The 14,312-nt window shown below is 37.6% G+C and overlaps 1 protein-coding gene across 12 annotated transcripts in view; it reads left to right on the forward strand.

Moving 5' to 3' along the window:
* The window catches only part of KDM4C (lysine demethylase 4C), a 309,184-nt gene that overhangs the window by 86,747 nt on the left and 208,125 nt on the right, over positions 1-14,312 (forward strand). For all 12 annotated transcript variants that reach the window (XM_046905735.1, XM_040655989.2, XM_015280207.4 and 9 more), the window contains one exon: positions 1,957-2,094. In XM_046905735.1, coding sequence (XP_046761691.1) covers positions 1,957-2,094 — 138 coding nt within the window. The remainder of the gene's footprint in view (positions 1-1,956; positions 2,095-14,312) is intronic.

The following is a 14,312-nucleotide window of genomic DNA, read 5'->3' on the forward strand; positions in this document are numbered from 1 at the left end:
CACACGTAAAAAGCACAGAAAGGAATTTTAAAAACTGGTAGATAAAAATTTTGAAGAGAAGAAAGGGGTTTGTAAAAACAGATTCTTCTTAGAAAAAAAGGTCTCAAATTGTAATTTTGATTTATTGAATTGTTTCAAGTCTCTCAATTTTTGCTACTTAAGATCATGTGGGTATTTCTTACTGTATTGCTTTTGCAAAGCATTGTCATACAATGAAAATAAATCTATTTCATCTCTAGGAAGTCTCCTTATTTCCCTGTAATCAGTGAATACATCTTTTTGAGCAGACATCCATCATTACTCAGATTATCTGCTGAGCTTAGATAGATTGCTTTTTAGTGGTGCTGTCTTCTGTTGATGTTTTCATGTAAAATTCATGTGACCCTTTACTTCTGAATCTTCTAGTTTACAGATTAACTCTTGTCAGATGGTTGAAGAGACAGTGTACCATTTCTAGTCTCTGACTAGTATGTCCTTGATATAGTCTTTGGTGGTCTTTACCGAGGCTTTAATCTCTTGGACAGATATTAGTGAGTGATGAATAAGTGCTGACTGTATTTTTCTTCATCTCTGGAGGAGAGCACCAGTCCATCCAAGTGTGGGAAGATAAGAGGTTGTTTTTTTTGCCTTGAAAGGGAATATCCTGACCAATCTTTTGCTTATCTTACCCCACCTTTTTTTTTTTTTTTTTTTTTTTCTCCTATATTTCTTCTAGAAGAATTTTATATCTTATGTCTGGTGTTGGTAACTGCTAGGAATTTGGGTTCTTTGAGACTGTGCAAAATACAGTTAGTATCACAGTATTTTAGGCTTTTTTGTTGCTGTTGTTTTATTTTTCTTCTATCTGTATTTTCTTGTTGAATCAGTAGCCTCTGCATGCATTTATGTTGATTGCTCTTTGCTGTGCTTAGAAAGTGCAGAATAATGAATCAGAACTACCCTTGCTTGTTTTCTAATGCAGTACCAAATCTTAAGTGTAGTCAAGCTGTTCCTCTTTGAGAATCTTCTTCGAGACCACCTGTACTCCAGGTATATGGAGTTATGGTCATCAATAGTACCAGAATTATTCTCTCTTAAACTGTGACTAAAGAGAAAAAGGGTAAGGACAGAAGCACATTACATTTAATTTTGAAGTAATGCTTGTGCAATTAAAATAACAATTTAAAGTTCAGACATTCTGCGTGGTATATCCAGCTCAAGGATCCTGCTATATGTTAATAAATGTAATAATTAGGGCCTGGTGCAATGGAATTGGTAGTTTTCTTTCCTATACAAAATGATTTGAAGATACTGCCTCAGGTGAGCATAATGTAATGTGTTTCACTATTTTCCTTCTAGTATATTCAGCTGGTATAAAACGTATTTTCTGTGCCAAGGCTCACTAACTTAGTTTCTCCTGTTTTATGCTCGATCATCACTGTAGCTTAAAAGCCTAATCAATCCCTCAGGTTAGTATGAGAGAAGGGTGGGAATAAGATTTTTTTTTTTCCAGGAACAGCAGAATACTTCTGGTGCCATTTTAGAGAATCATCTTGAGGGTGGTGAACAGAATAATTTCTTCATTGCATAATAATACTTAGGGACGATAACTATGGACATTTTTAGTTCATTGCATCTCTGATTCCTCTCATTCAAGAAGAGTGGTACATTCTTTCTTCCATCTTTTCTAGCTCCCTGTTCTTCCACATCTTATCAGAAAACATGTCCTCCAAGATTTACTTTTTTGAAAATAGTTTCTGAATTTGTAAAGTGGTACAAGAAGCTGCGCTGAGAAGCTATCCCGAATATAGTAAATAGCATTGCCCCAAGTATTTCATTTCTGCATGTATTAAATGACATTTGTATGGAAGGAGAAATTGTTTCTATCTGGGTAATGGTAAAGGAAAAGTGTAATTTTAATTGGTTCAAGAGCAGAACTGTTTTTATAATGTGCTTCATTTTTTTTTAATGCAACAGGTTACACAAGAGGCAGGGGAATTCATGATCACTTTCCCGTATGGATATCATGCAGGCTTTAACCATGGCTTCAACTGTGCAGAGTCAACAAACTTTGCAACCATCAGATGGATTGATTATGGAAAAGCAGCAAAGTTGGTAAGTCACTGCAGAGAATTGTTGTTAAAGGGATTTCCATTGATTCTTTCTGGTGGAAATCTATTAAAGTCAATGAGAAATGGAGAACTTTCAGGTAGTATCTAACCCTGCCAGTTTTATTTGTAATTACTCTTCTTTCTTTTTTTTTTGTTACCTCCCAGCAGCATGTATTCTTCTCATTACTGAACTTTGTTTTCAGCTAAATCTATGTATTGTTCTTTAAAAACAATTTCTATTTATGGAAATTTTCAGATGGAAGCTAAATGTATTGAAAGTATATGAGTTGTTGGGGTCCATAATGGCAGTGCTCATGTCATTGCAGTTGACTAGGGAATAAGGCAAGGCAACAGTAAAAGTAACAAATGTTCCTTAGCTACCTGTAATGACAAGAGCCAGAAAGCCAGACACCCCGAGAGTGAGTATGCCTACATGAAATCTTGTGTTCCTCTAGAGGTACCTGCTCCCTCTTTTTCCCTAGAGTGCTTGTATTCTAATGCACGCAACATAGGAGGTAAGTAGGAAGAACCAGAGATATGTGCAGTCACAGGGCAATGATCTCACTGTGATTGTGGAGACATGATGGGAAAGCTCGCATGACTGGGATGCTGTCATGAATGCGTATATCCTGTTTAGGAGAGATAGGTTGGTGAGATGAGGTGATGGAACTGCTGTTTGTGTGAGAGAACAACTATTATGTATTGAGCTTCACTTTAAGGGGTGAATGATGATCAAGTAAAGAGCTTGTGGGCGATAATTAAGGGGCAGCTTAATATAGGTGACACTGTTATGGATGTATACTACAGGCTGCCTGATCAGGAGAAGGTTGATGTAGTCTTCTGCAAACAGCTGGAAGGAGCCTTGTGATCCTGGTCACTAGTTCCTACAGTTCTTGACTACGAAGTCATTTAAAAAAGATTTAAATATTTGGTAGTGTCATGGATGGAAGTTAATGCACTGCACACTTCACTCGTAAGAGGAAGACAGAAAGATATTTAATGATATAAAATAGATATAACGTGTTAATTTGAACAGTCGTGACAGCGACTTAACAAGTTTTGAAGTGGCTAGATATCCTTGACTATTTGCTACAAAGAGGGTGGTGGTGGCGTGCATAATGAATCTAATATCAAATCTTAGTGAAGCTTGTGTAGCTTAAAAACAATAAATAGTTCACTGAGAATCTGTCTGGAATGCATCACCATATCCCAGGTAAATCTCTGCACAGGCGTTAAGTAACCTTGAGAGGTGTCCCTACTCAGGGGAGATTCTTGCTGCTTGCAAGAAGAACTCAAAAGGGATTCTTAGTCTGCTTTATATTTACAGAGTAAGATGATTGACTCATAGTCATACAACTTAGAATTGGATCTATTGAGCTAGGCACTCTGTCTGAGACAATATGGTGGTTACTAACTGTCTCCATGAAGCCGTGATTGTTACCAGTCCCAAGAACAAGTTCTTTTGCACCTCACTGTATGCACTAGGTCTTGGGCGTAATGACCGGGCTGGGTGAGAGGGCAAGGAGTGCACCGCCAAAGGTAGTTCAGAATTTCAATACAGTACTACAGTGAAATGAAGTTGAGAAGAATATAGGCATGGACACAGAACTGAATTAATTGTGGCAGGTAAAATTGTTGTCTGTTTTAAAAGGATGAGTGTGCTACAGCTCTAAAATTGACTCAGTTGAGTTTCAAGAATGGTGATAATTTATCTTTGGGTGCAGGAAAAGTAGTGATACCTTCATCTACATACCTTGTAGTGTACAGGCTTTATTCTTTTTTTATATTTTAGAAAGCACAGTCTACCCTTCTGTGTGCAGCAGCTCCAATGCAAACTATTGTTTGTTTTATGCCTCCAGTATGGAGTCTCATTTTTTGTATTATACACTGAAGTTAAAGTCATGATCAAATTGAACAGAACAAGAAGATAATTGGTTAACTGAAAGAAATAGTATTGCTTTATATCACTTCAAAATTGTTTCTGAAATTCTGAATTTTTCGCTGGATGGCCTTGGCATATACACTCTAAATACAGTTTTAGTTAATGAAAAGTATAGCACATTAACATGACTTTGATCTTACGACGTTTTCTTCTGTTGTCTGTGATCATTATGCTTTGAGTCATAGAATGGCCTGGGTTGAAAAGGACCATAATGATCATCTAGTTTCAACGCCGCTGCTATGTGCAGGGTTGCCAACCACTGGACCAGGCACAGCAGCAGTATTGTCTGTGTGTGCATATATAATACAAGAAATATAAACTTGGTGGTATCTGAAGTTGAATTCAAATATGTTTCAAAGTTTCAAAGGAGCAGCTGAATCAATTTCTCTATCAATCAAGCTTCTCTAGAGAAATCTTACATGCCATGGTCAAATGTGAAGTCTCGATTCTTTGGCAAATGATAGCAGTGTTTAATGTTAATTATTTTTATTACTTATTATAAAAAACACATGACAGAGCTTCTTTTTTTATCTTTTTTAAACGAAAAGGAAGAAGCTAGGAAGTACAAAGAGTTTTATGTATTTTTACTGGAATCGTGTAAGAAAGAAGTGACAAATAGTGATATTCTTTGTAATACATGTCTGTATTTGCTTATGCTTTACAAATAGGGCAAACAAGCTGATCGAAGAGAAAGCATTTTATGTAGCTATCTATTCTTGAAGTGTAATTTCATGACACTTTGAAAGCATAACTAACTTACAGAGGTATTGCAAATCAGATATTATGTTTCTTTATTATGGCCTTTCTAGAAATACTTAAGTGTAGCTGTGATTGCTTTTATAACAACCTTAGAAAATTTCCTGAAAATAGTAAATACTGGTCTGTGTGCCCAAAGGGTACTTTTATTTTTCTAAGTGCTCTGATAATGTGATAAAAAAAATAATGTAGCTTTACATTCTCATTTGTCATTCTTCAGAGTGCTGATGTTGTGTTTAACTTCTCTATTCTTTGTTTATGTTATATGTACAAGAATTGTACTTGAAAAATGTGGTTTGGGTCTCTTAGTTGCTTGGTTTGGTACTGCAGAAATTGCCTGTGTCAGCAAAATACAGCAATATCTAGGTCAGTTAGTTGCTCTAGTCTCCTCAGAGAATATTGCTTGTTGATGACTGATTATTTGTCTTCCTACAGGAACACATTCATTTTTACAGAATAGCTTCTAATTGCTTACAGCTGAATTTCTGTCTTAGAAAAAGAAAAACTCCTGAAATACAGTCAATATTCATTCTACATTAATTTGAAAAAAAAAAAATCAGGCAAAGATTTCCATTAAAGTTGCAGTAAATATTTAGGCTGTGTGACGATATTGCTTTCCTGCACAAAATGGAATGATAAATATTCTGTGAAATCGATTGCAAATGTTAATTAAATCAGAGATCATTTAGGCCGTAAGTACTGTAAACATCAGTTAAGCACAAACTACAGATACAGATTCCCCAAATGATTTTCTGTCATTAAAAATGCTGAACTTGTGATCTTGGTTTTGGTGTGTGTAGTCTGCCTACCTGTGGTGGCTGGGCACTGGAAGCAGGAAATTACCTCCACCTTGTTTTACAGGGTTGGTGTAAGACTTTCACTTGGGCAACATATGAAAAGTATTACCAGCTTGCTTTCAGTGTGCTGTTTTCTATGACTGCTGCTGCTTTGGGCTGTTTAGTGAGTCAAGTGGGAATATCTTTGCACTTGGAGTGAGAGATAGAGGATGATGAGTAAGAAGGACAGAGGTCATACAATACGTGATTGATACAAATTTAAGCAGAATTAAAAAAAAAAAAAAGATTATAAAGAACAAAAAAATGGAATTGGTGAAATGGCTGTAGATGGTCTCACCTGTCTCAAAGAGAGGAAATGGATCCTAGCCCAGGAGCTGTCAGAGCTCTTTGAGAAGGCTTTAACCTAGGTATGAAGGGTTAACCTAGGTATGAAGAGGTTAAATTGTGGCTCGCTAGAGATGATCATGATGGAAAAGTGCAGAGGTTGGGGCTGAGGCAGATGGTTCAGCTGAAGTGCCCCAATGCATGCAGTGTGACCAACAAACGGAGGAGTTTGCAACAGGCAAACTATGACTTGTCTGCTAGGAAACATGGTGGGATTGCTCCCATGGCTGGAGCACTGCAAAGTATGGCTATAAGCTCTTCAGAGGGAATGGGCAAGGAAGGAGAGGTGGTGGCATGGCTATATTAGGGAGTGTTTTGATGCTGAGCTTGAGGCTGGGAAGGATAAGGTATCTATGGGTAGGGACTGGGGGGGGGATGGGGAGCAACAAGGCTTACTTGCTGGTTGGGGTCAGTTATACGCTACCTAACCAGGATGATGAGGCAGACGAGGCATTCTGTGGACATCTGACAGAAGTTGCGTGATCACCAGCCCTTGTTCTCATGGGAGACATCAACTTTCCTAGCATATACTGGAAATACAATACAGTGCAGAAGAAGCTGTCATGGAGGTTTCTGGAGTGTGTAGAAGATAACTTCCTGATACAGCTGGGAAGAGAACCTACCAGGGGAGAAAAAGAGAGTCTACCTCCTGTAGAGGAAGAGCCAGGCAACTTAGGGAGAGTACAGAGAAGCTGTTAGGATATGTAGGGAGAAAATGAGAAAGGCCAAAGCCCAGTTTGAACACAACCTGACCACTGCAGTAAAAGAGAAAAAGAACTTTTTTTTACAAATATATTAACAGTAAGAGGAGGGATATGGAGAATCTTCATCCTTTACTAGATGTGGCAAGGAGTGTGACCACTGAGGATAAGGAGAAGGCTGAAGTTCTCAGTACCTTCTTTATGTCTGTCTTTAAAAGTCAGACCAGTTACTCTACTGCCTGACCCGGAAGTCTGGGATGGAGAGCAGAATAAACCCCCTCTGATTCAGGTGGAAGTGGTTAGAGACCCACTATGCCAGCTGAACTGCCACAAGTCTGTGGGGCCAGATGGGATCTGCCTGAAGGTGCTGAGGGATCTGGCAGAGTTGATAGCCAAGCTGCATTCTACCATCTGTGTTCCTGGTGAACTGCAGAGGTCCCTGAGGATTGGAGGCTTGCCGATGTGATGCCTTTGTGTCTACAAGAAGGGCTGTAAGGAGGATGCAGGGAACTACAGGCCTGTCAGCCTGATTTCATTGATGCCAGGGAAGGTTGTGGAACAGATAATCTTGAGTGAGATAGCACAACATGTGGAGGACAACCAGAGGATCAGGCCCAGCTAGTATAGGTTCATGAAGTGCAGGTCCTGCTTGACCAACCTGATCACCTGTGATCCAGTGACCTGCCTGGTGGATGAGGGAAAGGCTGTTGATGTAGTCTACCTAGACTTCAGCAATGTCTCTGACACTGTCTCCCACAGTATTCTCCTACGGAAGTGTTAGGCTCTGACTTGGACAGATATACTCTTTGCTGGCTGAAGAACTGACTGGAGGACTGGACTCAGAACATGGTGGTGGCGTTAAATCCTATTGGCAACAGGTCATGAGTGGTGTTCTTCAGGGGTGGGTACTGGGGCCTCTCTTGTTCAGTATCTTTATTGATGACCTGGATGAGGGCATTGAGTGTGCCCTCAGTAAGTTTGCAGATGACACCAAGGTGGGAGGGAGTATTAGTCTGCCTGGGGATAGGAAGACCCTGCAGAGGGATCTGGACAGGCTGGATCACTGGGCTGAGATCAGTGGGATGACATTCAACAAGATTAGGTGCTGGGTCCTGCACTTTGGCCACAGCAACTCCAGGAAATGCTACAGGCTTGGGGCAGAGTGGCTGGAAGACTGTGTGGAGGAAATGGACCTGGGAATGTCCATTGCTTTGTTCAATCCTGCTTGGCTGAATGTGAGCCAGCAGTGTGCCCAGGTGGCAAAGATGGCTAATGCGTCCTGGCTTGTATCAGAAATAGTGCTGCTAGCAGGAGCAGGGAAGTAATTGTCCCTCTGTACTCAGCCCTGGTGAGGCCGCACCTCAAGTACTGTGTTTAGGTTTGGGCCCTTCACTGCAAGAAGGACATCAAGGAGCATGTCCAGAGAAAGGCAGTGAAGCTGGCAAGGGGTCTTCCTATAATTACAGGTTGTTAAAGGCTTTTTAAATTTGAAGATTTAAAATTGGACAGAATAGGGGCAGGTGGAATACATCTTTAGTGTTCTGTGAGTTTTGTCTTTTTCCTACTGGAGCGACATTTATATGAGTAGATGGGAAATATGCAGTTTCATGAAGTCATTCTACCAGTACATTCTGTTACAATTATTAAAGCAGCTGGGCCAGTAGTAATTAGCTTGTAGGTTTTGTAGGTATGTACTTTGATTTGTGCAGTATGGGTAACTTGATGTTGAAGATGGGGTTATGTTCAGCTATCCCAGTCACAGAATATAAATACTTACACAATTATTTTGTATCTAGTAAAATAAAAATTCTTTTGAAGAGGTTGAATAGAAAGATAATTCTGTATTCTGAGAAAAGCTATATCTTCCTTTAGCAAAAAATTAATCTTCATTAGATGTAGGAGGGAAGCCCTTATCCCTTGCTCCTCAAACATTTGTGATCCATCTGTATTTATTATTGTTTTTTTTTTTCTGTTGTGATTTTTGTTTTTTAAAAATGCCAATGTTGCCATCATACAAGGCTTTAAGTGTGAGACCTCGCATTTACAGGTGCCAAAATTGGGATTTTCAGTCATGATTTTGCCCTACCCAAATTCTAGCTCCTGTAGGTAGGATCAGTGATCTATATACACTTCAATTTGATACTGGAAGGAGATTTAAATCTTCAATAAAATCCATTTTTTTTTCCCTTGACATTTCTCTTTTACCTTGCTCCTGTTTATGAGTTTTGATTGAAAGGCATCAGCATAGACAAGTACTTCCTATTTACAGTGAATCCTTTCACATAACACTTTGTCTGACCTTGTGCACAGTGTCTGAACTGTGTGATACCACCTAATCGTGATGGGTGAAGGAAGTTCACAAAACACAGGGCTGAGCTGAGGTGGAGATCCTGTGTTCAAAATGTCCAGGTGATATGATGAGGGGTCTCTAGTTCTTTTTTATGTGCTAGTGATTATTTTAGACTATTTCATTCCCTCTTCCTTTTGTCACTGTTTAAATCCAAATGTTTCCCTATCCGTTGCTTTTCCAAATCCTCTTCTCTCAGCATCTCACAAGTCTGTTATCCCTTGCCCACATCAATACCTATCCATACAGTTAAAAGATTTCTCAAAAGGAAAAACACTGGCATTTCCAAACGCTACTCCCACTGCTTGCTGTGTGTGTGTTCTGGCACCACTTGAGAACTCTCCTTCAGTGTAAATGTATGTAAATTTTACTGCCTTCTATCAGGGATAGAAGTCACACTAGGTGATTTTACTCATCATTATAATGATTCCTTTGTATTGTAGCTCATTTCAGAACGTGATATGTTTTTAAATGTTGAAGAGTTCTGTGTTGGAAAGCTTTTTATTCTTTAGCTGATGTGCAGAACCTGAAGGGGGAAGTCTACCAACCTTTTCTGATGAGACTATGGCTACTTAAGAATAATTGCTCACTTTTGTAAAATTAAGTTGGTAATTACTCATGCATATTCTTCGGCGGGAGCTGCTTAGCAACACCTTTTCTGTGGGTAGGTTAGATCAAAGTGCTGGCCTGCAGGTTGTATTTTTCCCTTTGGTGGGATGAAGTGCAGTTGTTTTGATGTTAGGTTTGATGGATTTGTTTGCCACTGCATTCATTAACTTCACATCAAAAAACTGACAGGCTGTTAAATGAAACTTTGGCTTAGATTTTCAGCTTGACTGTTTGGAGACATTTGTGAAGATATTTTGGTTTTGTGCTGCAACAGCCTCAAGCAGTTATGACTGTTTTAAAGGGAAAAAAAAAAGCTATTTACTATCCTGATTTGTTTGTGCTAAAGAGCGCTGGGGTCTTGAGAGTGGCCATGTCCAGTTTATTCTATCCAGTATATACTCAGTATATTTATTATGAAACATGCAGTGAGAGACAGTATGTATGACTTAAGTAATCATATGAGAGAAGAAATTATGCTTCATGAGTACGCAGTAGCAGTTTTCCACCTCTCAGAATTTATTGAGATAACAGTTTGTTAAAAGAGGATATTTTGTTGCTTTTCTTCCATAAAATGTTACAGTTGTCTGTTAAAAAATCAAAAATAAAAATTATGCTAAACTCTTCCCCTTCCCCCCCATTCTTTTTTTTTTTTTTTTTTTGAAATGAAGTTGAATGATGTAAAAGTCTGGTCAAAAAAAAAAAAAAAAAAAATGTTACTAGTCCCATACCCACATTTTAATACTGAGTGTCAGCAATAGCAGTGTGTGAGCTCATGAGTGATTATTGCATCAGTTCATTTCGCTAGTTTGAATTATGTTCTTCTGTCAAAGTCACATTTTTTTTTTAAACACATGTTGATGCATCAGTTTGCAGTGATAGCAGGATCATTCAAGTTGTGAAAGTTAAATGCTTTTACTTAATAGAAATCATCATTACCCTCTTTATGTTGTTGACTTGGCTGCTAATGAAATAGTACGAGGACTTGGGAATGAAACATGCTTTCCATGTCTGGTTATGATGTTAGTGTGCCACTTGCTGTGTATTCTACACTTAGATGTTCATAGTCATAGGGTCATCAGTGTACTTTCAGCTGTATGGTTGTCATGGAGTGTTCTTTTTTTATTAACAAAAAAATAAAAATCTGTTTTTTATCTTTTGTTTTTGCTCATTTTACTGCTGCCATCGTCAGCATCCTTTGTTTGGTTCTTATATCACAGACTTGCCATTTCCTGAGAACAGAACCCATAAAAAATCTCTAACATTTGGTTCTTGTGGCCTCAGATCTACCACTGTGGTGGAGAGATGGTCAGTTTCTCAATAGGTGATAACTTGTGTACATCCATTTTTGTATTACTTAGAGATGTTGAATTTAGAATTGTAATTGCTGCAGAAATAGAATGCTATTTCAGGCAGTTTTAGAAGACTTTTATGGCATGATTCACTTAAGAATTTATAGTTTTAAATTTACGGATACTAAGTTAAAGAAATGAGGTTTTTTTTTTTTTTTTTGCTGTTTTTGAACCGATTCTAATGCCCCCTACAATATCCACCTGTATATATCCAAATGATACAGACACACTCCAGAATACTGTGATATATCTTCATTTGAACACTCTAAATTAGAAGTGAGGTGCTTGAAGTTGCAGGTGCCACCAACTCATATTTTCTGTTTGAAATAATAATGATATTTTTACCTGCATATGTAATAGAGAATTATGTTTTATTGCTTTCTGTGTCTTCCCACTTAGTGGATATAATTGCGCTTCGTGCAAATAATAGCAAATTCATATTCTGAATCCTAATGCAACTGCGTTATTTTCACACAGTGCTATTATATATATATATAAATATAAAAATATATATTTTTTCCTGATTTTTTTTTCCCACCTAGGTCTTTTTATGTGATGCTATCACATGTGTGACTAAGGTGATGCATGTATGTTTCTAATACAGAACTCTTATGCAAGCTGTGCTATTTTACTTAATAAGTATCAAACCAGAGCTACCGCAAAATATTATTAAGGAAAACAGCCTTTTTAAATGTAGTTTTGAATACAGAATAAGGAGAGGCGGATTCCTTATGAGGGTTAATGGTGGAATACATACTGGCAACTGAGTGGGTAGAAATGATGGAGTCTAGTTTTTCTTTGATTTGTTTACATTATCTTGTAAAAGTTCATTTTATCAAAGTAATAAATGCACAACATTGGCATACTTAGTGGATTCTCCCTTGCTCCAACTTGTGTAGAAGTTTTTGCTTTATAGCAGTTATCACCAACAAACAAAGTGATCATTTTTTTTCCCGGAAAAAGTCATTAATTTGCAATAAACTTCCATTTCAGAATATAATTTACATGAATCTCTGGGTAAATCAATACAGTTTGTCTCCAGTACTTTTCACCAGACAGCCAATTATAATTATCGTTTATTTACTGAGAAAAACTATTGTCAGTGGGTACTTTCTGTCTATAGATTAATGTCAGCCTGTAAAGAGATACCACTTTCATTCCATTTTTTTTTTCGCAGAAGAATAATTTCAACTGAGAAACAGCTTTTATGAACTTGAGGCTTATAAAATAGTCTCTGGGGTTGGGTCAGTTGCTGAAACACAGGTGTCTAAGACCATGTGAAATGGGTAAGATATTTTGCTTTCTTCTGTCAAGCTGTAAGAGTACTGGAATTCCATGAGACCCGTGTGGCTTTTGGAGGTCACGTGGGTGCCACAGCTACCAGAAGGTGGCTCAAGGGGCAGTGGATACCCAGGCATTTGAAGTGTCAGCATATTCTCCTGTTTACACCCTTTCAATATACTCTCTTATTTATACCCTTTTCCTAAGCAGAGGTTGTGCTAAAAATTAACTGCATTCTCCTACCATATATCGTATATCCTCCCTGTGTCCTTCCAGATACTGTCTGGCAACTCAGATCTATATGGATTTTTTTTTTTACTCGTATCTGTGTATAGAGAAAACGCTTTGTATAAATATTACTTTCACTCAGGTAAGCTATTTATTTTCCACTGAAACAGCAGATGAGAGGTGAATCCTCCTGCAGTTAATATTAGTTTCACTATACACTGGAACATAACAGCAGCAGTTCAAAGCAAACAGTGATGCAATATGAATTATCTGTGATGCTAATGACAGAGGTTTTGAGATTTTAGGTAGTGCATTTCACAGACTGAATGAGATATTGTACGAACAGAGTCATGCCAAGCGTACCAGGGAGATGAGCACGTGCTTGCAGTTTTCTCTGACTGAGAGCATTTGGAAAATTGTGATAAAATGAAGAAGAAAGGTTGAGTAGTGGTGGTATAGCATTGATTGATATCAATATAGATTTGAAATGTCTGTGTTTTCTTCATTTCCACCGCTTGAAAGAAATAATATTTTTAAAAGCACATAATTCAAAATCCTCTACTTTGAATGAAGAATGAATGATATACCCATATCCTGAGATAACTATATCAGGGCAAATTATGTATATGTTCCTTCTAGTGTGATGATCTTAAATAACCTTGCAGATATGTGAGACGGGAGCTGAACGTCTTATTTGTAGGTTTAGTAACTCCAGTGTACTTCCTATGTTTCTTTTTAAACTAGCTGCATACAAGCAGATCTTAAGCTTTAGAAGTCTACAAAAGGATCTTAACTGTTCTTAACTTGTACTGGTTTGATTTTAGATTAAACTAACTGCAAAACATAACTACATGCTTTACAAAAAGGGAGCTACTAAAATGTATCTTGAAATAGTCTTTTTATATATTTTACATCCAGAAATGTTGAATGAAGACCTCAGTACTCATGTGGTCACATTCATTTTCTAAGGTTTGTTATCTGCCTTGAAGCATTAACAGCTTTCAACTTGACGGGTGGAAAGGTAGAATCAATCACCTTGAATGTGTCATCTTCATCACAGAATATATAGTCCCCTGTCAACTTCATTACAATATTAACACCAAAGAAAAAAATGTATTATTTCATTCTGTCCTTAGTTTATAGCCAATACTGTAGCCAGACAACTTCAGGTAATAGTCTGAAGTTTGTTCACTTTATGCAGTGTGGTTTCATATATTCATATATTCATCATTAACCTCATCGGATCAATTACTATAACATTTAGATCTTAACAATAGAATTATTTATCTTACCTTTGCATTGCAGCATCTCATGTACTTTGGATTCTGAGGGAGAATTCTTTGCCTGAAGTTCCCATTACAAATCTATGTCAGTATATACAAATAGATGGATTGTTCCAGAGACGTAAAAGAGTATGTGCTTCTAGGGAGCAGTCAGGGACTGCTTGGGTTAGAAATATTTAGTAAATGTTGGAATTAGAAATAAAATCTTAATGAAGTACTTGGTGGTGTTGCGCCCATGTCTGAATTTTCCAGGCTTATTCCAACTGAATTTGTTCAGTTTCTTCTTCTGGATATCTTAGTACAGAATAATAAATGCTGTGTTTTTCTAAGGTTTTTTTTTTTTTTCTTTTTTTCCCCCACATATTAAAATAAATCAGTGTATGATAATGGCAGATAAATCTGAATGTGTTGGTTCATTATGATGAGCACTGTTGGGAGAACTCTGTGATGTACTGGGACGGATCCAGAGAATGGCTAAAAAAAATTACTCAAAAAGAGGATACCATCAAGAAGTCCCACCAAATCTCATGTATTTTTCTCCTTTT

Source organism: Gallus gallus, chromosome Z (assembly GCF_016699485.2).
Source record: "Gallus gallus isolate bGalGal1 chromosome Z, bGalGal1.mat.broiler.GRCg7b, whole genome shotgun sequence".
Taxonomy (NCBI): domain Eukaryota; kingdom Metazoa; phylum Chordata; class Aves; order Galliformes; family Phasianidae; genus Gallus; species Gallus gallus.